Raw genomic sequence first — 27,836 nt, 5'->3', positions numbered from 1 at the left:
AAACAATATATGAATAATTAGCAATCTTTTATTTGCTTTTCTTGGTACTTTATGCTTCTTTAAACCCTTAAAAACAGGGTTCAAGTAATTCATATTCCAGTTTCCTCAAAGCTATTCTTAACACCATCCTCCCTGCATTGATTTCATATATGAAAATGCTTCTGAATGTGTGGATACCCAGCCGCACTTTCCCAGCTTGGTCTGCCCCATGGTTGCACACTCCAATAAGTAGACAAGGGATGCTGCAACAGCAACTGATGATAAAACGGGAAAACTGCTGCAGGAAACCAAATACTGTTGGGTCAACTTGCTTCTTCTTGGTCATTTCTGTTACATTTTCAAGATAAATGACAGACCCATGCCATTTGTCATATAAATGCAACACACCCCAATCTAACCGAATTGTGAGACAACAGAAAATGTCCATGGTCAGAGTCCATTAATACTCTGGGCCTCTGGGATAAGGAAGAGACTCAGCATTTCCATCTCCAGGGGATGCAGGCTTCCCCCTGTAATGACCAAAGAATGCAGTGGTCCTCCCAAGTTCACTGTACACATTTGCTGTAAAGTGCCCGCTGCAATCTTCTGGTCTTCAGCTCCGACTCTGGCTAAGCCAACACAGAGTGTCTCCTCAGTGACTGCTGTTTAAACAAGGGGTGGGGGAGACACAGAGAGACACTGCAGATCAGTTCAGCAAATGCACTGCCTTATTCAACATTCAAAGATAATAGTACAAATACACTGAAAAACTTCCTAAATCTTAAATCTCCCGACTGGTAACTGACCAGTTACTTTATCTTTTGAAAATTTCAAAGGTTCACCCAAGCTTACGTTTTAACTTCTTAAAACAATGAGCTATATTTATACTTCACATAATGATATAGCATTTATACTGAAATAGTTCTGAACGAACATCCTATGACTCACACATATTATAGATATTTAGTTCTAACCTTATTGTTTACATGTGTGTTGGTATATGTGCACATGTGCCTGTACACGCTTGCACTTACCTATGGAGGAAAAAGAGAGAACTGGATCTCCTGAAGCTGGAATATATGCGGTTGTGAACTATTCAATTTGAGTTCTGGGAACCTAACTTCAATCTTCTTTAACAACAATAAATGCTTATAAGGGAATTATTCCTCCTGCACCAATATACTTTTATTTTAAATAAATTCTTGAGATACATTTATACTGACCAAGACACAGTAAAATTCAGAAGACTCAGAAAATTTCACATATGTGAGCTTCTACTTGGCCATCTAATTAGACTAACTTTAGGTTTTTTTGGTTTTTATTTAAATGTTTTGTATCATAAATGGTAGTTATGAGAGTTAATATAATTAATACAAGAGTACTTAATAAACTATAGAGCCTTTAAAAAATAATAGGTATTTCTGGATACTTTGGCTTTTAAATTCAGAATAAAAATCCTTATCTTTTCATAATCACTCATTTTGATGCTACAGCTGAAGAACTGACTTTTTGTTGCTTTTATCCTTTAGTTAAGAAAGCTGTGCTCACTGAAAAGTTATTTTAAAAAGAAATGAGACAAGGATTTATACAAAGCAAAGAGGGCAGTAAAAAACCTTGTACAAAGCAAAGAGGGCAGTAAAAAACCTTGATGCCACTAGTACAGATAAAATACATAATGCCTAGGCCAGCAGGATGGCTCAGGAAAGAAAGGTACTTGCCACCATGCCTTGATGGCCTGAGTTTGAGTCCTGGGACCCATCTGATGAAAAAAAGAACTGACTTGTAAAAGTTGTCCTCCGACCTCCGTGTGTGCATTACAGCAAGCATGTACACACATAATAAACAAACAGACAAATGTAATGGAGATTTAAAAATACAAAATACCATGGTGCTCAAAAGACAGTGCCCATAACAAAGACTATGGCACGTACATTCAAGAAATTCTCAGTGTACATTACAGTCCAGACACACTTTACTATATACCAACATTCTACCTATGAAGCATGTAAGATAAACTCTTGTCTTTATCCTAAATAAAACTTTTCTACGTTTCAGTGTTGAGGAAAAAAAAGTAGAATCAATGTATTTACATAGGACAGATCATATTGATTAGAACTAGAATGGTAGCTAGCTCTCTATTTTATCAAACATATATTAGCATGTTTACATAAAACCTGATTATAAGTAATTGGTAAAAAGTAATTTTTAAAATGTAAGTGACAATTTTACTGTAAAGAATGCAAATTATATTTCTTTCAGTATAACTTGAGTCCTAGGGGATTTATAATTAGAAAAAAAAAAAAAACAGACAAGAAATTTGTAATCTGTCTCTGACTCTGTCTCAGTGTAGTGTAAGTATATCAGGTATATATTGATACAAGTATCTGTAGGGAAATGACATAAGACTCTCACGGAGTTCTAAGTACCTGGCTCTTCCCCACGAGCTCTCTGATTCTGAACAATTTCTAGAAGCTGCTGGGCTGCCTGGTTCACACTCATATACCGAGGAGGTTCATAGATCTTCTTTCCCCTGTAAGCATAAAACCAAACGTCATTCTTCTTACCCATGAAATTACAGCAGCATTCAATGCAGTTCCTCCCCAGATACACTCAAGCAGCACAGCCCACACTCTGAAGTTTTCACTTGATACCCACTTCTGAACAATCCAAGAATGGATCCAGGGACTGAGTTTCTTTAGGTTTTTTTTTTTCCTATTGTTCTACTTTAGCTGTCCTCAATGGCACTGAAATGATGGCAAGATTAACATTCTCATAATGATACATGTCCAAATCAAAGTTATATTGACTAAAAGTGATGCTTTAGTTACAGTAATTTGAACTGTGTCAATACAGTTCTGTGTAAACTGTGTAAACCCCAGTTGCATCAGTGTTTGCTCTTTCTGTTTTTATTTTCATGGTACTGGGGACTGAACCCAGGGCCTAGTGCATGCTAGCCACTTTTTTTTTTTTATTATTAATACATTTTTTCACTTCTTCCTCTAAGCAAAAGAAACTGTCAAGATCCGAAAATCCTTGGCAGTGACTTATGTTTATTTTCTGCATGCCTTTAAACTTTAGCAAATGATCAATAACAAAGAACATAAGCTTCTGAAACGTGCACTCTGCACTGATCACTTTATTCTTTATTGCTCTACAATTCTCCAAGTCAATGCTATCCAGCAGAGGCACAGCAAACACTGCAGGCACTACGCTAATGAGTCAAGAGAGGCAAAATTAATTTTAATAACATGTAAATATATTTAACCCAGATTCACCACAATATTATATTTGAATATTTTATTCACAAATAAGTATTAAACATTGTTTTTATAACGAGTCTTTGAAATCTGATAAACATTTTCAGCACATTTCATTTGTTGAGAAATATTTAACATGTATATAAAATATTTGGTCATACAAACAGATTTATGAGGATAAGTTGAGGGAAGGGCATAACTTAAATATGTTATATACATGTATGAAATTCCCAAGGATGAAAAATATATTTAAATAACAGATTTACATATTAAAGTTGTATCAAACAACCTAAAGGCTTTGTAACGATTACCTCAAAGCTAAATGAAAACTTCAGTTCCTCAAATTTGTCAGCCACACTTCCAGCGCTCATTGCCATGTTTAGGTGGAAGCTGCTGTACTGCACACTGCCTCACCAAGACAGAATCCGTCCTCACTCATAGGGAGAAGTGAGCCCAAAAGCAGCAGCAGCCACAGCCTGACATCAGACTTAAAGCCAACACATAAATCCATTCCATACACATTAAATGCCCATCGCTGCTCTCAGGGCTGGATCTATGAATCCCATTGTTACTTTCACGGGATCACCCTGCTCTATCTTTTGTAAGAGTCAACTATTTACTTGTAACTGCTCTGAGAGCTCATTTCTCAGGCATCCTTAGACCCGAGTAACTGAAGCAGAACTTATAAAGTCTGCCCCAGAATGAAAGCTGGTGCACTCATCCTTAGCACACTCACCTGATGAGATTCTCCACAGACTGTTCCTTCACTTTGATATCTGGAGGGAGTGAAAGACAGCTCTTTCAATTTAGTTATTTACTCCAGACCTCCTCCTAAATGCTGGTCTCTGCCTGTGGCGTTACTGCTCACACTTGTGAGTGACTAGTTCCCACTAAGGTTAGAAAGGAGTGGAAGCCCGGGGCTATGGAAAGGCACCCACACAAGAAAACAAATGGCAGTTTGGCTCTCACACCACACTGCAGGGATCTAGTTTCCTGCTGGAAGAGATAAGGGAAAGCATTAGGAGAAGGTAGCATGGGGCTACCTAACAGATAATCAGAATCTTTGTTTTCAGTTTTTAGCTGGTAATCGCAGACTCACCCAAAACGTCTGCTTGCACTCCTGCACTTATCTATTTTTCAGGCATCAGACTATAAAAGCATCAATGATAAAACCTAAGTAGAAAAAAAGGTTCTTAGCATATTTTGAAAAGAAATGTCTTCATTCTTACAACTGGTAAGACATATCATAATAATGAACAAATACTTTAATAACAGGGCTTCGAAGCTCTATGCCAGATACTGTGTATAGCAGGGACCAGGGACCTGCACACAGTGTCTGCACACATGAGGTCTGGCAAGGCCCGGTGGCAAAGATTCCCTTTGCATTTCACTACCACTGCTGCCTAGATGAACTCTTGTGAAACGGTGAGAAGCCAGACTGGTCTGTGTCCTCACAGGAACGTCACACAGGTCAACAGCTGCTTCCTGTTTTACATGCAAAATGAATGGTTCAGCCAAAGTTTATTTCTATAAAAATAAATATGGTACAACTGAAGAGTCTCAGACAGACTTCCACTACTTTCTTATTGGTGAATACTAAAAAGTTTACTTAGATATTATAACAGTGATTAATGTCATATCTGGTTTTCAACGTCTCTGACACTAATCTTAATTTCTCAAATGTGAAATTACAATTATTTAATCGTTCTACTTGTCTGGCACATACAAAAATGAACATTATTGAAAAAATGGCCTCCAATACAATCAGTAGTAGAAGTCATATTTTACTTTAAATTTTATCTTCAATATTTAAAGTAGACACCTCTATTAATTCATTCACCTTGAACTTGTAAAATGCAACATGTTTGCTGAAAACATGTAAAGCGCAGATATCTACTGAAATGTGGACATGGATCTTCTACAACCGACTCCCAGCCTACTGGCAACTATGCTTACAGGTACATTCCAATTATTTCATACAGTCTTTCTTATACCCACTCTGATGCTTTGTACTTAAAAACATCTATGTAACTAATGCTCTTTTACTAACTTCTGACGTCATGACATACTGTTTTTGTCTCAAAATAAATTATAACTTTCCTGCAGTTTCCTCCCCTGCTTTTTGCAGACCCATACCAGGCATTCAACACTTACAGAATAATTTAAATGGTGAGATCTATGGTTTGAGCATTTGGAAGCCTGACACCCTACACTCCACACACAAATAAAGAAATTTTATTAAATAGGACAAACAACTGTCTTAGTCATTGTTCTATTGCTGTGCAGAAATACCATGACCAATTCTTATAAAAGAACCCACTTGATTGGGGCTTCTTCATAGTCTCAGAGGCTTTAGTCCACTATCATCAGAGCAGGGAGCGTGGCAGCCTGTATAGTGCTAGAGAAGTAGCTGAGAGTCCTACATCCTGACCTGGAGACAGCACTGGGGAGCCACTGGGGAGACCTCAAAGCTCACACCATTGACATAACTCTAGTAAGGACACACTTACACCAACAAGGCCACACTGCTTAATCCTGCTAATCCTTTCAAAGTCCCACTCCTGGGTGACTAAGCATTCAAACATATGAGCCTCTGCGGGCCACTCTTATTCAACCACCACAACAAAAACAGCCAAAAAGAGTAGCAACCTTTGACTTGAGGGCTGGTGAGATGGCTAACTAAGCAAATACACATACTTGCTGCTTACATGGATGACTTGAATTTGATCCACAGGATCCACAGTGTAAAGAGAGAACTAATTCTCACAAGTTATCCTCTGACTTCCACACGTGTGCTGTGGCATGCACATGCATATACACACATACATAAACAAAATAATAAAAACATTCACCACAACTAGTTTGAGAAGCACTATTAGGGAAATCAAAGCCAGCCCAGGCTCCTCACCCCTACCACTAGCCATCAAATTTAGAATGGTCATTGAGGAAGCTCAATGGTGGATAGGCCTGGCCCTACCCACCTACCTGCCCACCCTGGCCTGCCTGCCCCTCCCCACCTACCCGCCCACTGGCAGGATGGCTTATTTTGGTAGTATGAAGGCAAAGGCCAAGGGCTGCTTCTCAATATTTTCTAGCTGGTAAGCAGAAACACTGGGATTTTATCTTCTAGTTCCAACTCTAAGTATCATTTCAAGGCTAATTTAAGATGTCAGCTGTGTTCTGATCATCAGGGGTAAAGTGAAAATTTGTTTCCCGTATTCCTTTCCCCAAAGGATTAGCTTAGAAGAGGCTCTGAGACATGTGACTTGCTTGAAGGCAAAGCGCACGTCCATTTGAAACTCAATACTATTATCATGCTGCACAAAGCAGTCCTAGAACTTTCTATGTTACACAGGAAATAAAAATAAGATTTAGGCAGGACAGTACAATGAAGGGAGCTGGGAACAATGGGTCATTTGTTAGCAATTTGCTAACATTTGTTAACAATCCTATTAACAATTAAATGAATGGTACTGGAAAAATGTTCAATAGTCAACATCTGCAAAACAGATTTTAACAAAATGATCTTGGAGTGTCTTTCAGAAGTAACATTTTGTGATTTTTGAAAGAGAATATCCTAGAAGATACAGAATGGTTGGTGGTAAGAATAAATACTTACTATATGTCTGCTGAACTGCAATAACGATGGACAAATTTATCAATACAGAATCATGGAAAGAATCTATAGTTTCTAAGACAGAACAGCAAGTCCTCACCACAAAAACAGGATTTACGTGGTATTTGGAGCCGAAAGTATGGGAAAGAGAGCTGTGTGCATACAGTGGCTAGCCTGTATCCTTTTTTTTTTTTTTTTTCCTTGCCTCTACCCAGGTATTCACAGAACAGTTTTAATTCTATCCCAAAATAAGAACACAAGAAGTCTGAGAGCTCCTCTGTGAGAGTAAGGGCTCTTCCCATGCTTACCAAGTAAGCACAATGTGTGCATGCCATTTTGTCTGTTCTTCTTCACCTTGTCAAAGAAGCTTTCTGGTCTCCAAGTGTCCGTCCAAAAAACAATAGAAACTGTTTCTCCAAACTTGTACAACTAGAAAAATAAAACATTACTTAAAGATACAGCCATCACTACTGCTTCATAGTTCAAGAACCCTTGAAAGTACTGCAGACAAGGCTCAGGCTGAGGGGAAGCTCAGCAGTTAGTTGCTAGTATTACACTTGCAGGGGACCCAAGGCTGTGCAGCTAGCTCATCACCTCCACCTCCAGGAAGATCTGACCCTGCTGGCCAACGTGGGCGCCCACACTCACATGCACTTACTGCCCCGTATACATAATTAAACACTAAAGCAAAAACTCAATCTTAAGGAAAAGGAACACACAAATAAAAATAGCTTCCAGCACTGACAACAGGTGTCAGAAGTTTAATATTCTGCTTTACGGATAAAGACTATCAAGCCTTAGAAAGGTCAGTTGACTAACCTAAGGTCACACAGCTAAAGATACATACACACACAAACTTAGGTCTGAGGGAATATTCCTATCCATCCTATTAGCTCAATAAAATCTGCAAACCATATACTCACTCCTGCTACTGATCACAACTTGCCCTCTCCCAATTTAACAATATCTTTGTCTTTCATGTCAGAGTCCAACAATAAAAACCTTTTCCCAAATCTTCTCACCCAGGTGGTTCACCTCATTTCTCTGTCACTATAACTAGGAAGCTTGAGTTTTAAACCAAACTAGTTGTAAGGCCAATTCTAGAGCTTATGAAAAGAACAGTCAAGTTTTGGAGGCTGACTATATAACCTGCTAGCTGTTTGCTGGTACTGTTCATCCCATCCCCAGCTGTGGGATCACTAACCTATAAAAATTATTCACATGGTGAAGTTACATATTAATATTATAATGGTTTTTAAAGAGGCACTGTGCAGGAAATCTGTTTCCCAAGACAATGTACAATAAAGCACAATGCTAACGTATAGAATGATTTAATTCTTCAGTTTAAACAGTTTGATACATCTTATAAGAAATCAGGAAAGCACAGGTATTGAAAAGCCACACCTAGTATCTTGTCACAGATTAGAAAGTCATTTTACTTTCCTAAGTCTTGTGCCCTTCTGCACTGGTGATGCTGTTTCCTGCAATGCCACTTCCTTCTCCCTTCAGTTTCAGAAGCTGTGGCAAGAGATGCCAGGAAGCAGACAGAAGAACAGCAAGAAAAGGCAGGGCACTCAGGGCATTCCTTCCTACCCCTCCAGAGCGTCTAACAGTTCTCAGGCGTTGTATACTGGAGTCTTGAAACCTTTAACTGTCACCACAGTACCTCTGAGTCCCGTGTACGCTAGACTCCAATCTACCTATCAAGGAGCTTTCCTCTCAAAATCCATTTGACAGCTATCCAAACAAGTCATCCTCAGAGAGAAGCCATGCTACTCTGTAGCAGCTGTGTTCAGAAGACAGCGTGCAAAGGCCAAGCTGCTCCAGGTATTCAGCCATGCATTTTTCTGCCCTGTATAACAAGACTTCTCTGTGAAAAATACATTCTGAGTTCTAAGATAGGATTCTTACACTACATTCACCAGGGCCAACTTCCTATGAGCAACCCTAACTCTGCAAAGGAGTTGTTACAGTTACTGCCTCCTGTGAGAATCAAGTTTTCCCAACAAACAATGAATACAGATCACCTACTATGTGCCAGGCACTATTCTAGACACAGGTCTAAAACAACAAGCAGATGGATCCCTGGCCCTCATGCAGAACGTGATACCTCACAGAGCTGAACAAGGCTCTGGACTCACGACAGTGGCTCTGGTTAGCTGTGTGGTCAAATAACCTCTCGGCCGTGGAAAAGAACCTCCTACATGGTGAGGATAATGAGCACAGTTTTAAAGACTGAATAACCAAGTGCATACTGAGGGCCTAGTTGTGCTTTAGACATGGTCAGAGCTCAGTATATGATGTAACAATGTTCATGATGATGTTCTGAACTGCCGTGTCCTGACAAAATCCAACTGCTCTCTTTATTGGCTAAAGCTCAAAAAATACTAAATATGGAAAACTACTCTTAATAAGGTACATTTAAAATGGACAAGCTCAACTACACATTTTAAAGGGGGTTTTTCACCTCCCATCAAACTTGAAACACCAGTGTTATTTCATAAAGAAAAAAAAAAATTCTGTGGAAAACTGTTTCCATTTATGTATAAATACTTAAGAGGCTCTAAAATTGTAAGAAATATGAAAACAAAATTATGAAAGCAAGGAAGTCAGTTCTTCATTCAGAAAGAGTAATCAAGTCCTGCAAAGAGAATTGAGATGCTAGTCACGTCTAACCTAACAGAAGTGTTCTGTGTGAAACACTGTGAACTGCCCCATTGGGGGACTGAAGAAAAGCTCACATAGGCACTGCCTTCTAGGACCCTGATTTATAACTGTAGCCACTCCTGTGGCAAGGGTGCAAACTCTTCAATGAATGCCGGAACATAATGCAAACAGTTTCACCACTGAAATGTCCGTATCTCAAAGAACAGAAGGCCCAGTACTCTGTGTTTCACAACCAAAGGTCTTACCATTACCAGTAAAGTGGATAAAAAGTGGAGCAAATCTCAGTAACAAGATCTGAGGTTGCAGAAACCTCAACACTGGTTGTCTTACAACTCCGGCCCGTGTGCTACAACCATTCTTCCTGACAATATCGTTGCTTCAAATCTGACAATGTTACTGTTTCAAACCTAAGTTTGAAAACTACAAAATCAGCTATTTTCTCAGAAATATTAGAGGAAATAAAGATCTGTTCTGCTTTCATCTGGAATAACTTACAGAGAAAGGAGCCCATGTAACTTGGTACTCAATCATGTTTTGTTAAAGAAAAAAGAAGGAAAAAAGAAATATTCAGCTGAAAACCATCCATCTAGTCACTGTGTAAGTTACTAACTATTAAGACAGAGGGAGAAGATGCATAAGAAAGATAAATACTAGACAGTAAACAGTTGCTGTCAATATGAGATATGTACCCTACCTAGTCGGAGAGTACAGCATTTTCCATACTCAGAGAAAAAGCACCTGAAAGTGTCTTCTGAAAGACAGACCTAAGTTGAAACTTAAAGAAATGAAGGTACAGGAGTGAGCATGAGGAAGAATGAGAGGGATAAATTTCATAACAGGATGGCATAAAAACAATTATCTAGAAAGAGCAAGAATATCCGACTTGCCTCTAATGTGTACCTCACATTTCTGATAGGTTACCATGCACCCAGTCCCATCAACTCTAGTTGTTTAACTCATAAAGAAACATACTACTCAATTATTTCCCTGCTGCTTTGCTTTGAGCCCTTGACACCACTTGTCTGAGTGACTATGCCAGGCCCCTAACTCATCTCACTGCCACCATTTCTTTCCTTTCACAAGTACAGACACAACACTTGAACATTTGCTCACTTACTTAGTGTGTATGTTCACGTGCAGATGTACATGTGGTATAGCACACAAAGGACAACCTGTGGAAGCTGGTTCCCTCTTTTTACCTTATAGGTTCTCAGCATCAAACTCAGGTCATCAGGCTTGATAGCAAGCACTTTTAACCCCTAAGCCATCCTATTGGCTCAGTACAGGTCCTCTGTAAATCCTATAATTAGGATTTAACACTTGTTATCTTGTATTTAAAATATTTTCTATGGTTTACTATTTATAAAAATTCTGAAAAAAATTAAGAAATCTGTTAAACGTGTATATGTATGAACTAGAAATTTTAACTTGCTAAGAAATCCATTAGACCCCATATGTAGGTTAAATCTGTGAACATAAAGAGAGAGCAAAGTCAGCAAAAGCCAAATGCTCACCACAAACCCACAAAATCCAGAGCAACTAGTTTTCTTGTCTGTTCAGAGCACTGATCTTGGAGATGTTTCATTGTTGTTGTTGTTGCTCTTATCCTGAATGAAGTTTCATTGAGATTACATCGACTTTTGGTGATACTAAGATTATGAATACGGCTACACATGAGGGACACATGCCAACTATGGCATGTCACAAAAGAACTACAGAAACCTGTTTTCATATGTGAGTGGAAATTCATGTATGGACTAAAGAAAAAGAAATATTTTAAAGCATATTACAACAAAGACAATAACAGAGTTGGAAGGTGGAAGTAAGTAATTTAACTCAGGAAATACCTGTTGCAAACAGATTGTTACAGTGCTATGATAAATGCAATAGAAGGTGTGAAGATGAGTAAACCAAAGAGCTAATGGTAAAAACATGAACACAAGAATTCTGTATAGGAGAGGCATTTGCTGAGCTGTCTGAGTAGAGGAATGGCACTGTGAGACCCACAATTTTGAAAACAAATACTGAGTAGGAAGAATGATAAATCAGTGCTCTAAAATAATGGGTAGCATAGAAGTGGTGTTACACATATAATATCAACTCTTGGGAGACTACAGTAGAGAGAGATGGTGAGTTCAAATCCTGGGCTACATAACCAAGTTGTGTCTCAGGAAATCAAAACAAGAGCCAGCAAGATGATAAAAACACCTGCCTACTAATGACCTGACTTTGACCTCTGAGATGCACATGGAAGAAGAAAACCTCTTGTACAAGCTGTCCCATGACCTGCCTATATGCATTTACTCTGGCAAACATGCACCCACACACAAAAATTATAAAGCAAATTAAGACATTGAAGGTAGATAAAAATAAAAAATAGAAACAATCAAACTAAATAAAAATTAAAGACAGATTTAATGGAAAGGAAGGGAAAATGCTTAATAAATATGGTAATGAGTTGTCAACTAATGACACAGAGCTTAGGTGGGTTCTGTGGTGATAGCCATGCAGAGGTCTGCTCTCCTCATTCCCAGTTCTGTGTCTCTTCGCTGTATTTTCATCAATTACTACACTGGGTCTTAGACCACAATGAATCTACATAATGCTTTGAATCAGTAAGGCTGACTATCAGAGTGTTGTGGAATGAAAAAAGGAAACTGGTTATTACTTTTTTAAAAGTAATATACATTTTTCTAGAGCAGACATGTACTATATAAACAAAAGAACACATGGCAATAGTCAGGGCCACTTAAGCAACAGGCAGAGAAAGTGGAAGTATTTCATAAGGATGAGAAAAATTATGCAACCATCTACAAACTCCTCGAAGACAAGTTTATCACTGCATCCAAAGGCGCTTAGCAAGCAAGCATTAAGTAGATGTGTAGTACTTATTGAGTGATTGAAGCATGTCTGTTCTAAAGATGTCTAACTTGCAAGCCTCTACAATGGAAAGTTTCACCAAGACATGAAATCATACACACACACATAAACAGAATGTTCATCAGTGGGTATGGATATGTGTTTGTATAAATATATAAAAGTGTTAAGTTCTGCAGCTACTGGCCACCAGTAACACTGATCAACAGGAATCTCCAGCTGTCCGATAAACTACCTAGTCAAGGAGACACTCAGTAGTCACAGCAGTCGACTAATTCAGAAATGTCTTTGCAAGCTCCTTCAGAAAACAACAAAAACAGACCAGCTTCAGCAGGGCAACAAACTGACAGTGTAAAAAACTGTCTCCACTCTTGCATTAGGACACAGAAGCTGCCATGCTTTGAGGTAGAGTTGATGAAAAGCTTGTACCCAGGTCTTCCATAGTACTCAAGGCAGACCCTTGTGTTTTAACAACTTGATGCCTGTTTTTTTAAATTATGACAAAGCATCCAGAGATGGCAGGCTACCTTCCAGGAGTGAGGCCTACTTCCCTTTGCAAACTTAAGCAAGAGAACATGAGGAGGAGCCTGCTAACACTCTCCATCTGGCAGTGCATTTCTGGTAACTAGCATCTGCTCTTTCAGTCAGTCCTGCCAAGCTAAAGAGAGATAATGAAGGACACTCACTTACTGAGACTATTACTGGCTGTTTTGTGTTGGTGGTTCTCTCGGCTTGCCCGTGTACCTAGAGCTGCAGGAGCACTTGAGTGCTTATAAAAATGCAAATTCTCTTGGAGCTCCAGAGATGGCTCTGCAGTTCAGAGTGTATACTGGTCTTCCACAGGGCTTGGGTTCAGTTCCCAGCAACCAGGTCAGGTGGTTTACAAGCACCTGTAACCAGAGCTCCAGGTGACCAATATCCTCTTCTGGCCTATGTGGCATCTGCATGCGGGCACAGGTGCGCACACACATACACACACACACACACACACACACACAAATTAAAATGAGGGGGTATAGGACAGGTATTGGAGAGAGGAGATAACATAATTATATTTTAATTTTAAAATAAATAAGGAAATGTAAATTCCCAGACTCCCTACTGTTCTCACAAAGTCTGACGGTAAGGCTGCACAGTCACAAGCCCTCTAGGCAGGTCTGATGAACACTGTCTCTGAGAATCACTTGTTCAGGTTACAGTGTCTTCCACAAATGCCTGTCCAAATAATAGCTTAAATACTAAAGAGAAAAAGTCCACAAAGGAAAGGAATTCAACTGAAGATCTTTCATTACGCATAGTATATATGCATTTATTTACTTAATGTGCCATGCGTACATGGTTGACCCTCCATTGTCTATACTTCTAATTCAATAAATTTGACTAACCATGGAACAGAAATATTTAGGAGTGAGAATTGTTTCTGTAATTACTACGTGCTTCTTTTCTTGTCCATCCCTGAACAATCCAACATAGCTATTTACACAGTACTTGTACTACACTAGATATTCTGGAGATGAATTAAAGTATATGAGAGTCTTCATGCAGGTTGTATGCAAGTACTAAAATATTTTATAGACAGAACTTGAGAATCTGCAGATCTAGCATCTTTAGGGGTCTTAGAATTAGTGCTCATGAAAAGGACTATTGTCATTTCTTAGCATGCCTTTAATTAGAGAACAATTAATTAATTAATTAATTAATTAATTAATTTCCTTATTTTCCTGGAATGTGACTATTCTGGATGGCACAGAGGTCTATCTCCATAGACGCTTATCGTGGATTAGAGGGAAGAGCAAGGCATGTCCTGTTGGGCACAGACATGGTCATTTCACATACAAATTAGATATGAAATGAAGATGGGGATGTGGTTACAACTGTCCAGAAAAGGCCCATACACAGTCATGAAAATTAAAATTAAAAAACAACAATATATTAAACAAAATACAGTCTTGGGGGCTTATATGAAAATTATCAATTCTCACAGCAAATAGACCTTCCCAAATAGACCTCTCCCGTTTTAGATAGAGGACAAGTACCTCTTGAAGCAATTCAGAAGATCAGAAAGACAGGACCAGAAAATTTGGTTCTTAGTCTCCACAATAGATATATGTGGGAGGTTTTGTTTTGTTTTTTTTTTTTTTTTTTTAAATCTTTTATTTATTTTTTATTAATTACACTTTATTCATTTTGTATCCCCCCATAAGCCCCTCCCTCCTCCCCTGCCAATCCCACCCTCCCTCCCCTTTCTGCATGCATGCCACTCCCCAAGTCCACTGATAGGGGAGGTCCTCCTCTCCTTCTTTCTGATCTTAGTCTATCAGTTCTCATCAAAAGTGGCTGCATTGTCCTCTACTGTGGCCTGGTAAGGCTGCTCCCCCCCAGGGGGAAGTGATCAAAGAGCAGGCCAATCAGATTATGTCAGAGGCAGTCCCTCTTCCCATTACTATGTAACCCACTTGGACACTGAACTGCCATATATAGACTGTCAAAGCAGATGCTGAGCCTGATGGAGGTTTTGTTTTTTAATGCTTAAGAAAATAAAGAAAAAACAATACTTTTGGGAAAACATGATACAAAAGGGGCTACTTTCTTCACAAGTCCTACAATTAAAACCAACATAAAAAAATGTATATTCCATTAGTTTAATATTTCTACATCTTTCTTATCATGCTATTTTCTTTTTTTTCTTTTAATAACCATTAAATCTTTCAAGGTATGACTATCCAAGGAGGGTTTTTGGTTGTGTTTGTTTGTTTGAAATTCTCTCTCTGTTACCAACTCAGGAACATTTTTGGCGTCATTTTCTCTGTCCCATGCTCTTTGTAACATTAACATTTTAGAATTCTGTAAACAGCTTTCACCCTGCTCCAATACAGAAATGTTTTCAACTCTAAAGACAAATGGCAAGAGTTGTAGTACACATTTTAGGCAAAAGGGATGCAAACTCCTATGCCAATGCACATACAATAACTAAGAGCAAGGGGTTAAGTACCAAAAAAGGATCTGTGTACACTTCTTTTTCTTCACAAACAAATTAAATATTAGTCAATAAAAGTAAGCTATTCTTCCTATTTAACAAATGCTGGTTTTAACATCTCTTTTTTAAATGTCTTTGAGAGGGAGTGTGCCACAGCATACACATGGGGATCAAAAGACAACTTGCAAGACTCAGCTCCCCTTCCACCCCATGGGTCCCAGAGTTCTAACTCAGGCTGTCAAGCTTGGAGGCAAGCTCCTTTACTCACTAAACTATCTCATAGTACCAAATGTATCTTTTGAATTTTATCTATCCAGCCGTGCGCCATGGCACATGCCTATATTCTCAGCACTCAGGAAAGCAGAGGCAGAAGGATCCCTCTGAGGCCAGCCTGGTCTATAAAGCAAATCCAGGACAGCCAAGACTACACAGAGAAACCTTGTCTCAAAAAACCAAAAGCCAGTAATAATAATAATAATAAAAGAATATTTATCCATAGGTGATGGATTTCAGCAAGATCTATCAAGGAAGGTCTTATCTCATGGATTCTAAGATGCACATATTTTTCCTATTAAGACATATACAGAGATTTGGAATATGTATTCATAAGCATTGTCTTAGAAAGCACTGTAGCCCTTGCAGGAATCACAGCTGCCATGAATTATGCATGTGTGGATAACAGAACAAATCTCATACTTGGAAAGTGGGTACCAATAGCTTAAGAGTAAATCTTGGAAACATCAATAAAGGATTCTTTCAAGCTCTCTGAGCCACAACTGTCGGAGTTAAAAGTAACTAACTTTCCACACCAGCACGGTGGCCTTAATGCCTTCATCACTGGCTTATGCTGTATTCATTTAGGAAATGCAGTATCACATGATCTCAGTGAAAGAGAAAGGGATGCTGTGTGGGAAACTCAGGCTCAGCTATACTGATGAGGTCACCGGAAGAATATAAAAAACATTTAGGAATACTTAATGTAATTTGTTTATTCTTTCTTTTTCATGTATGTACAAGATCAATATAAAGTTAAAATAATTCTGTAGCTAAATTTTTGTGGCCTGCTGAAAGAAAGGGTTAAAAGAAGTTTGCAAGAAAAAAAAATTATAGGAAAACATTATAAAAAGCTTAGCATATATTGAAAAGTACAGTCTCAAAAGTTACATTTTACAGTTAATGAACAACAAAATCAGCTTGTAGCTTTACAGGAAAACTGAACATTTTTGCTATGCTAAGTACCATCTAACACTTCCTTAGTAGCATTACCTGTAAACCACAGCAGCCTACAGCATTCATTATGGAGGCATTATGAATAACTTGATATGGGATTCCCAACTTTGTTGCTCTCAGAATAAGATCACTGTGTGTTGTAGCCCTGTAGTGAGAAAACAGGTTGAATTAAGTGAATGGCACGAATCTTCTATACTGGCTCATGAATTCAAGTCAAAGACTCAACTGTTCTTCCTCAAATTCTACTAGGCACCTGCAGAGGTCTTTTATTTGGGCTTTTTAGGGATGCAATGTACGTCTACCCACATCCTTCACAAGATACAGTCCAACTACAACAGTGACAGTGACTGAAGAAAGGGACGTGCTGTGTCCTGATATCTGCTAAAGACACTTGGAGAATATAAACTCAGCAGTTTGATTCTTGTCTCAGGGCTTCTTTAGGTTAGTTTTAAGAAATTTTAGCTGACCATTATTAATGAATACAATTGACATTTCAGTGTTTATATATATGAGTAATGATCAAAGTGAGTTATCACCTCAGATAGTTATCATTTCCTTGTGTTCAGAATACTCAGAATCTTCTCTACTATTTATTTCAAAATACTCAACTGTCATCAACCATAGTTTCTGCTATGTTATACATCATTAGAATTACTCCTATCTCAGTTTTCTCCTACACCCAGTAACCATCTTCCCTCTAGCCCCTTTCCTAGGATTCTTGCTAGGCTCTGGTAACAATTTTTCTAATATCTATTTTTATACATTAATGTTTTAACTTCCACACATATGTGGGGCACTTTAAATGACTGAGTTTTCTTCTTAGAGTTCTATACTTTAGTACAACTAAGCCAAATTCTTCTGTCCTATTTGGATTTGTTTTCATATCTTAAAACTGAAGATTAAACACAGGACATTTTCATAGGCTATTGGTCTTTGTCCTTCAATGTATTAAAACTCTGCCCAATAAATTCCATTTGGAGTTTACGTCTGTGTGCAGTCTTTTTATTTATAGCTGTTTATATATAGTCTAATATATATATTATATATATAATGTGTCTGTGTTTATCTCTGTGCATGTTCTGACTGTTAACTTTCTTTTTTGAAATATGTGATTATAACTAGGTAGGCTATGGTTAAAGGGAATATATGTAAATACAAATTGAATACTGTGACATGTAATCTCACATCAATTTAGAATGGCATTACTAAAGGTTTTTTCATCTTGATAAAATGCTAAGCCCTACTGGGGAAAGCAACATTAGCATGTTTGAGAAACTACTTAGAAATAAGCAGAATCTGTCAACTGGTCAATGCATACCAAGTAGGAAGATCAAGGGCTTACACCCCATGAGGCAGTCAGCTACAGATTAAAACATGCCCACCAGGGAAGCCTGTTTTTAATCACACACATAAAATAAAACCAGTATAAAAAATATCAGCAATTTGGTTTAGAGTAAGTGTTAAAAAAATAACAAGAATGCTAGATGTAAAGAATGTTTTTAATACTACCTTGAACAGAATTTTACTACCTAACATTTAAGTACAAGGAAAAATAAATTAGTTATTTGATGAGGGTGTTTATTTTTTAATTTAAATTGCTTCATGTGTGAGTTACTTAAATAGATGAAAGAAAAACTTTATCATCATCACAAACTCATTTGAAATAATCAGGCAAAACAACACACACATACACACACACTATTTTCCAATGTAGGAACTGAGTTACATAAACAGAAATGGTGAAGAAATTTTGCCTTTACAGCACACTTGTTATTTGAAAAAAATTTTTAAGGCAATTTCAAAAGAAAGGATACAAAATGACTTAATTGATGGAAATACTCAAGTCCATGAAGGCAACTGGAGCAGTACTGCCATGACTAGGGTGGGGGTGGGGCTGGCAATCTAGAAATGTACTGTTTCAAAGTGCAAGGAGAGAATTATAACTTCAAGAGCTATCAGAAACATCCTAAGTTGAGAACTCATTTGAAAGTTGCTTATATGCTAGAAAGTCTGTATCTACATATCCTTACTTTTATTTAAAACCCATTTGAGAAAATTTACCACAAAGAGACAATGCAAAGTGTAGAAAAGTAGAAAAGGAACTGTGCATCAGTATACACTGTATAACAAGGTTTATGCATGTTGGAAAAACGAACAGCTTCATTTGTGTTAGAGAACCGAACAGATTACTGCTACTGACGCCATGTCCTGGACAGTTATTGGGTGCCAAAGGTCAGATGCCTTACATGGAATGAAAAATCATCAAATGGCCTACATTAGCACACTGAGAAGACAGGTAAATAAAGGTACATCTGCACATATTCCATTAAGAAAAAGGTATACTGCATGAAAATAAAAAGTACAAGTTCAGTACATATATTTATATAACTACAGTATATATTAAAATACAAAATAAATAGTGAAACAGAACCCTCATTAGAAAGGGTCTTTAATGGTAACTCCTACAGACAGTAAGTGACACATTGTCTGATACTCTTATCTCCCACGTGGCTGAGCCAATTTCAGATGTAGTACTACTTAGAATCAGCAAAATCTCCCTGTGGTAATTTTCTACTTCCCTTTCAACGACCTGGATTTAAGGGAAGTGGGAATTTGTGACTTTTACTTATCTCCTTAAAGGCTGTAAGACTGTGAGAGACAGAGATGAATAGTGACGGAGTACAATACTGTGAATGTCCTTAAATCCAGTCATCGGTGTGTTAAGGTGAATTTTATGTTACGTATTATTTTACCACAGTTTGAAAAATTACTAAAAAAAAGAATAAAAGACTACACATCTTAATTTCTTTTCATAGTTTTAAATTTTAATTATTAAATTTTGTACACATGATACTGTGTGTGTGTGTACACGCCATGACATAAACGTGGAGATAAAAGCTCAACTGTGTAGTTCTGTCCTTCCACGCTATGTTAGTCCTGGAGCTCTAACTGCGCACCAGGCTGACATAGCAAACATTTTACCATCTAAGCCATCATGCCAATCATCTTTTCACATTTTATTAAAATAAACAGAAAAATGCTTAAAATTAAACAAAAGAATTTTTATCATACGTATTGTAATAAAAATGTATCTTGTTGCACTTCCTGTTTCTCCTGACTTCATCAAATCACTGAACTTCTTCATTGTAGCCTGACTAATGAGACAAAATTTTAGTGTATGTGCCTACAGTTTCAGTTAGTTGTTTAGGAAGCTGAGGCAGGAGGATCACTTGACCCCAAGAGTTCAAGGCTAGCCTGGGCAGCATAATGAGATCTCATTTTAAAATAGAAAATAAAAACTCAAAACCAAACAAAATGAATCAATTAATTAGACTTTAAAACATCTTTCTCATCATCCATTTCCAACGGCATCCCAGCAGGAACCCAGCAGGAAACCGAAAGCAGCTGCAATATAATAAACATTGCTTAAACTTGTATCTAACACAAGATTGTAGATGATCGGTCACGAAGATATGGAGAATAATTATTCTAAGAGTTCCAAAAGAAAAAGAAAATAGAGTGAAATGGTCCCAAAGAATCTGTCACCTGGAGGGTGAAGGCAGGAGGACCAGGCGGAGTTCAAGGCTAATTTTGGACACTAAATGGTAGCCTGGGTTACAGGAGATTGTCTCAAAACAAACTAAAATAACAAACAAACAAAACCCAAGTAGTTAAGCAAAGACTCTAACACTGCAATCCTACAAAAACACTTGACAAGTACACCACTGTACAACTTCAGTGCTGGTAAGAGTGACAAAAGCAGACAGAGCAAGTAGAGATCACAAATGAAGACACAAAGTCACTGAAGCGTATCAGGGAAGCCAACTCTATCAAGCCACTTTCTCGCTCTTCCTTTTCACCACCCACCCTAAAGTCTCCTCTTCAGAACCTTATCCAGATCCAACTCAACACCTATTCACAGACATTCTTCTATTTGCATACTTCAGTCTTTTCCAGATTCTGTCATGACACTCTCTTGTTCCTCCTTTCCTCTGGCCACAGGGCATGAAATGCTCACTTTCCTTAGGCGTTCTTTATTCCTAGGCTGTCTTCTCTTCTGGAGGGATCCTACCCTTTCCTCTGGCTTTAAATACCACCCATATACTTCCCGATCAGAATGATCTGCTCTCCTGCTTCTAGAACCAGTCCTTATGCCAGAGTTCCTTCCTTCTTGTTCCATATCTACCAGATCCATGTGGTGTCTTCCCTCTAAACATGCTCTATACTTCCTTTTCTTTCTGCCATTAGAAACACCCCAGTCTCCTCAAAACACACTCACACTAAGAGAACTGGTTTTTTAATAATGGTAAGAATTATGATTTCTCTTGCTTAAAAATTCTCCAAAACTTTGCCACTATATTTCAAATAAGATTTTTTATTCCTTCAAAGACGAAAAGATGGATGGCTCCTGCCTAACTCTGTAACAGCTTCTGATACCCTCCATCCCATCATGCTCCAGTCACTGTGACCTTCAGTGCCTTAACCCGTCTTTCTGTCTGCTCTGCCTGGAATAATCTACCTCCTAATTCCACTTGACTCAATCAAGTATAACCTTCAAGTAAACACTTTTCCATTTGCCTTTGCTTAAGTAAGTCTCTCTACTTCTCTCCCCACCACTTCATAGACTACCCCAAATTTAAATTTTTTTCTTTTTTTGTGATTACTGTTTACCCCTCCCATTTAACTGTAAGTCCATATCTTGCCAACTCAGTAAGCATGAGTTCACAGCCCAAGAGGAGTATGAAAGGAATCTGGATAAATGGACAACTGCCAGTTCAAAACACGCTCTATCCCAAAGTTCTTCAATTAACATTTAATTAGGAGCAACTGCATGCCAAGTATTATAAATGAAATTAGAGGGCTAGAGACATGAAGGACACTATACAAATCCACAGGAATAGTAGAGGAACACAGTTTTTAAAAATATTGTAAGAAACTATGTGAAAGGTAATGCAGTGAGTAAGTATAAAGTTTTCCCTGAAAAACATAATAGACTGTGGCTTGTTCCCAGTTGGTGCTTTCTGGGAGGTTCGAAATTCTTCAGAAAGTAGGACCTACCTGAAGGCACACTGCTAGGGGGCAGTTCCTTGGGGGTATTGTCTCTGGCCCCTTCCTATATCTATCTCTTCTGTAGCTTCCTGTCTGGCATGGGACAAAGAAACTTCTCTACCACCTGCTATCTCTGCCATGTTCTATGCAAATGCACAGGGGCAGGCAACCCCAGTTTGAACCCCCTGAAACCATGAACCATAATAAATCTTTCCTGCTGTGGACTTTAGTCACAGGTACATAACTAACAGAGCTGTCAACAATAATCTGTCAAGTGGAGCTACAGCTTCAGGAGGAGTGACAAAGGACTGCGGCATGGAGAGCCATAAGCTGCAGAGGTAAGTGAAGGGAAAAGCTTGAGCTAAGGTGAGGGAATGAAAAAGAATGATGGCATGAGTTGGCTAGCCTGAGTGTGGTCTCAATGCAAGAATGGTGGACCACATACTTGAAGAGCAAGTTGGGAAATTTTAAATTTGGCTAGTAATGGGGCTTCTAGAGGTCTCAGTTGAGGTTTCCAAATTGTTATGGTTTTACACATACAAATTTGACCACAGCATGGGAAATAAGTTAAAAGTCTATATGAGTCTGTATGCAGACCATGCAAAAAGAACAAAATATATTAACCTGATTAAAACAATGGTATTAATTAAAAGTAAAAAGAAATGAAAAGATATGAAAAATCTGGCAAATAAATAAACAAGTCAATTGTAGTGTTCCTCAAAGTATAGTGAAAACTTTTTGTTATTTTTTTTTTATGTTTGTTTGTTTGTTTGTTTTTGAGACAGGGTTTCTCTGTGTAGCCTTTGCTGTCCTGAGATCCGCCTGCCTCCGCCTCCCTAAGTGCTGAGATTACAGGTATGTGTCACTGCTCTCAGTGAAACTTTTTTTTCCATTACAAACTCATGAGTTTTCTAAAATATAAAAAAATTAACTATTTGAAAATAAAATATGGAATGAGACAATATAAACTTTAAACTCCAATTTTTCTTATTACTTTCGGTAAACAACAAATTTTACGTTTTAATTGGCTATACTAGTTTTTAACACTTGCTCTCAATTTCTCTCCTTATTTCATATGGACTAACAAGTCTGTGGACTCATACCAGATGAGAGGCCTCACTTTGAGCAGCAATTTTATTGTCAAATGGACACTGCCAATGACTGAGGCAGCGCCTCAGGTGACTGTAAGACACTATGTTAGGTGAGGTTTCTCTATAGAAAATATAGATTTTAGATAGAAGGAGTCAGTGTGTTAGTGGGAAAATTCTATATAAAAGAAGACATTTGCTGGATAAGATTTTTTTTTTATTTTCCTTATTTCATTTTACTATCCTATTGTAAAGAAGAAAAAGAAAGCTACCATGAAATTTGAGAAAGCCTTAATTTTACAGAACACAATGTCAGACTAGGGCTAAAACAATTTAAATATTTTATAGTATATGATTACCCAATATAATTTGCAATCAAATAAAATAATGATACAGACTCTCTAGCCCTGCATACTGACATAAATTATTTTCTTTATGACAGACGCATATACATGTAACTCCATTGTTTTGAGAAATATCCTTGATGGTGGACCCAGAGTGATTTAATTGTCCTTATGTTCCTCAAATCTGTGACATAAATCTTGGGTCACCAGCTGTAGACAAAGAACTCTTGTGTTTGGCTTGACACTAGAGATTGATGATGCTTGACTAGACAAGTAGAAACCCATCTTCTTGGTAATGAGGAAGAGCAGTGTTCCCAATGGGGTTGGGACATTGAAATCAAAGGTTTGATAAATGATAAATTCAAGGCAAGTAAGTGACAGCATTATTGCCAAATATTAGATTATTAAAAAAGAAGGGGCGGGGGAGCCTAGAACAAAGAAAGCCAAAGATGCTTATAATTATCAAGTAAATGGCAGATCTGACTTTTGATAATATACTTAATAATGATATACTAAAGTTATCTGACACCTTATATAACAAAACAAAAGTATCAGAGAAATAAATGTTAGACTTGACACTTGTTAAGATAGTAATACTTATAATGACATCTTTATTATGTAGATTCTCTTCATTAATCTTCTAACAGAAAAACTTAAATACAAAGTTTTAGGCAGAACTCTGATAAACTTATCAGGACCCGGCAAGGAAACTGTTATACAGAACAATCATTACTGATAAATAAATAAAACAATGTGTCTTCTGACTTACCCAAATGGGTCACCAACCACAAGGAATGCGACATCACTGACATCAGCATCCTTAAAAATATTGTCTGCTTCTTGTTCCACTTCTTCTCTGTCAGCAAGAATTAATTTTCTCCCATAAAACTCTTCCTACAGATTTAAATAGGATATTAAAATATCAAAATAAGAAACAGCAATTGAGTCTTTAACACACACAAACACCACAGAACAATCTTTGTCTAGAACTAGGTGTAAATCTTGGCAACCATCCAAACACAGATCATTCACTACAACTCATCAGTGAGCCCAGACTCAACATCATGATGCAATTAAACTCCGTCTTTGGGGCTATCATCATATCCCTAGAGAAAGCAGACCTCTTAACATCTGAGGCCTTTAAATTTCTGTCTAATAGACCAGGCAGAACACCAAAGGATGAACAGAGAATATGTATTCATGAGCCCTATTCCAGAAACATGAAAATATGGAATACATTAACAAAAATGATGCATGGTGCTACAGATGTTTCACCCAATTTCGGTGGGCACAGTTTTGGTATGCTGGCTAAAATAAAAGGTAACGTCAATAAGAAATGACAGAAAATTACGATTTAGCTATTCACAAAAAAGTGAATCGTCCTATATAATTTTAAAAAAATGATTTTAAATACACAGGAAGTTTTCATCCAAGCTGCTTTGTCAATTAATTTTTTATGGGGGGGGGGGGCAGGTTTCGAGAAGTACTCTGTGTAGTCCAGCTGTCCTGGACTTGATTTGTAGACCAGGCTGGCTTCAAACTCACAGCGATGTCCCTGACTCGGCCTTCCTGAGTACTGGGATTAAAGGTGTGCGCTACCATGCCCAGCCTGTCAATTAATTTCTTTTAGGGGTGAGTCAGTGAACTAGTGGTCACATGATACTGGTTAATGATAATATGCAAGTTTATATAGCTGAATCTTATAACTGAATTTCTATCCAATTCAAATATGGAAGAAGATGCATAAATAAATAAACATTCCTTCATACAGAGAAGTCTGAGTTATTAAAAGTTATAGGATTGCTACAGTAGAAGAGCAGTGGGACCCAATATTGGTCAAACAAGGAAGTACATGAACAAACAAGCATCCAAAGATATATATATGTATATACACTACAATTCCAAATGTGGTAGTTATTTTTAACACTTTTATAAAATCCATTAATCAAATGGGACAACAACCTCACCCTAGACAAATATTTTATAAGTTCCTAATAACACTAATATAGATTTTTAAAAATGTATTCTTTATTTTCAGTTTTACTGTGTGCCTTTTTCTTAATCATTAATCTTTATATGTTTAAATTTAATTGTAGAAACCAGAATCGTCACAGGACGATTACACCCACATATATAACACAACACACATGGTAACTGGACACCAAGGCAAAAAAAATTGGTCTTTACTAAACTACGTTTCCTGAAAATGACCAAGAAGTCACGTGCCACCAATGTAATCCTGTCTCCTACGAGTGGAGGTCAAAGGGCAGCTGGAGGGAGTTGGTTCTCTCCTTTTACCATGTGGGTTCCAGGGACTGGTTTAGATTATGGGTTCCCAGAGTGCTGGTTTAGATGAAACCTCTCCAGTTATTTAGAGGCATATTATAGTTTCTTCCTCCTGCTACTTTTATAAATTACTACTTAAGTCTTTCATTACATTTCCTTATGTATAATGCAGAGAGACCACGAACCACTTGTAATAAAGAATATGCTTTATCTTTATATATATCTTTATTTAATATATATCTTTATATAATGCACACATGCATTCAACCAATAAGCACACAAGATTTAATATATCAACAGAAATTGCCTACAGGAAGATGAAGTTGCATATACCAAAACTTGTATCTTTCCCATATTTGCTGTCTCTGTATTTCCTTTGGAGATTATATTAACACTACTCCCATTTGACCGTTTGAAAACAACAAGTTTTGAAACATCTATGTGCCTACAAAATGTGAATAGTAATAGTGGGTACTGTAGCTCTGTGGTAGAGAGCTTGTAGACTATATGAGAGACCCTGGGTTCAACTCCCAGCACTGTAAGGAAAATAAACAAAACTAAGCAAAATAAATGTCCTGTAAATATCAACATTCATTACTATGAAATAACAGATATTCTAAGTCCCTTTAAAAAAATTACACATAATACACTCACAAGTAAGGTCAGCCCAAACCCCCAATATTCATGCTATAGTAACTACCTATACGTCTTGGAGGAGAAAAAGCTCTTGAAAATTAGTATTCACAAAGCATTTTCACATATACTTTAATAAACACTATCTACCTTCTAATTGACAAATGAAGAAACTGACATTCAGAAGTTTGGAAATGTATCTACTAACAACTAAAATGTCTAAAAACTTTTGTCACTGTTCTATAAGCTTAAGAAACAGACATTTCTGACCTCAATTTATACAGTAAGAAATTAAGAACAAAGGAATTATCCAAGAACATGGCACAAAGCAAGACAAGCTATGTCCCAATTCTGCTCTAAGCCACTGTGCAACACTTCATTCTATTAACCTGGCAATCTGTTATCTATTCTCTCAGATGGTTAAAACTCATTATGCTTTTTGATCACTGATCAGAGACAAATTTTATCATCTTGAAATAAGAGTAAAAACTAACAAGTTTGGCCAGCAAGTCAAGACTGGCCATTATACACTATTTTCATTCTAATGCATGGCCGATTCAAGAACAAGCCTTAGCTTAGTGTTCAAGATTTTAAAGTAACTCTGAAACTGTCAGAACTCTCTGAATAGTGAATCGAAAGAAATGACCAGAAATTCTGGCGCCCACATTTATTCAAAAGACTTAGCAATTTCAAAAACTCTTCCCCTCTTCCCATAACACACCCATTGGTCCTTTATCTCAAATACCTTCCACTTGAAACTTGCAGGAACTAACCCTTCTGCTCATATTTATTATTTACTTATTTTTCCTTAATGAAAGCCTGCTCAAGGTATATAATACACTAATAAATTCTCTGGATACTCAGTCTCAGGCTCACTCTATATATACATGTGGGAATGACAGCCTTCCTGGGAGATTATAAGTAAGATCTCTTTGGATATGTTGCAGACAAAAAGGAGATCGCTGTTCCCTATGGAAATACTTCAAAGGAGGAAGCCTTCAGATTGCTTGCTGAATGTATAACCAACTCATTAAAGCTGTGTCAGCACCTCATTAGCACTCAAGTCAGAAAGGATTTCTTGGCTAGCTCATGAAATAACGGATTTTGATAACTATTCCCAAGAGTGTAAAATAACTTTCCTTTTCATTTTTTAAAATTTACTAAAGAAAGGCACAAAATTAGACTTGTAAAGTAAGACAAACCACTGTTTCATTTCCCAAGTCACTGGGTATGAGGGAGACCTTAATGAACAGGGAGTGTGTTTTAAAGGATCAAAAAAGGCAGGCGCTTAGATTTGTGCAGTCTACTGTACGCGAATCAGATGCTACTTATATTCCCCCAGAGGCCTGGGACTTTTGTCACGTACCAGGGCTTCCTTCCCTACAGTGAGGACTGACGTGTAGGCTTCCAAATACACTCGACTGCAGCGTCTCACAACTTCCAGGCCCTTCACTGTGATGTCCTTGGCATCTCCCAGGCCCAAGCCGATCAAGTAAAGCATTTCGAACTCCAGGGAGGGGGGAGACTGCAGAGCGAAGTGAACGAAAAAAAGGTCAGGTAACACCGGGAACTAAAGTCTAGGGATGGAGATGAAAAACAAAAAAACACAAATTTGCTCCAGAGCCGCGGCACCGCGCGTGACGCCTGAGACTCTTACATCCTGCCTACGCTTTGAAACGGCTGGAACGACTGCTTTTAAGTCAAGTCTGATCCAATTACCCGCTTAGAGACTCGTAGGTGCTTCGCTAACGCCCCTCAAAGTCTCACTGCAGCCTTTCTGTAATTGCAGACCCAAAACCATGTGCCCGGCAGGAAAGTATCTTCCGGGCCTCA

General features: G+C 37.8%; 1 protein-coding gene across 2 annotated transcripts; it reads right to left on the bottom strand.

Moving 5' to 3' along the window:
* Positions 1-8: 8 nt before the first annotated feature.
* Positions 9-27,836, bottom strand: Dph5 (diphthamide biosynthesis 5). Of its 2 annotated transcripts, XM_055628298.1 has the most exons (8): positions 27,723-27,836; positions 27,370-27,528; positions 23,854-23,978; positions 16,640-16,748; positions 7,161-7,281; positions 3,973-4,012; positions 2,406-2,509; positions 9-641 (listed from the first exon to the last, which is right to left on the bottom strand). In XM_055628298.1, exons 2-8 carry the CDS (start codon positions 27,502-27,504, stop codon positions 430-432), a joined length of 846 nt encoding a protein of 281 aa, XP_055484273.1. In that variant the 5' UTR covers positions 27,505-27,528; positions 27,723-27,836; the 3' UTR covers positions 9-429. The 2 variants fall into 2 exon arrangements, with proteins under 2 accessions (XP_055484273.1, XP_055484274.1); XM_055628299.1 differs by having other exon boundaries at positions 27,370-27,836.

Source organism: Psammomys obesus, unplaced genomic scaffold (assembly GCF_907164565.1).
Source record: "Psammomys obesus unplaced genomic scaffold, mPsaObe1.curated_primary_1811, whole genome shotgun sequence".
NCBI lineage: Eukaryota > Metazoa > Chordata > Mammalia > Rodentia > Muridae > Psammomys > Psammomys obesus.
Note: the sequence above shows the minus strand (reverse complement) of the source record. Positions and strands in the feature narration are given on the sequence as shown.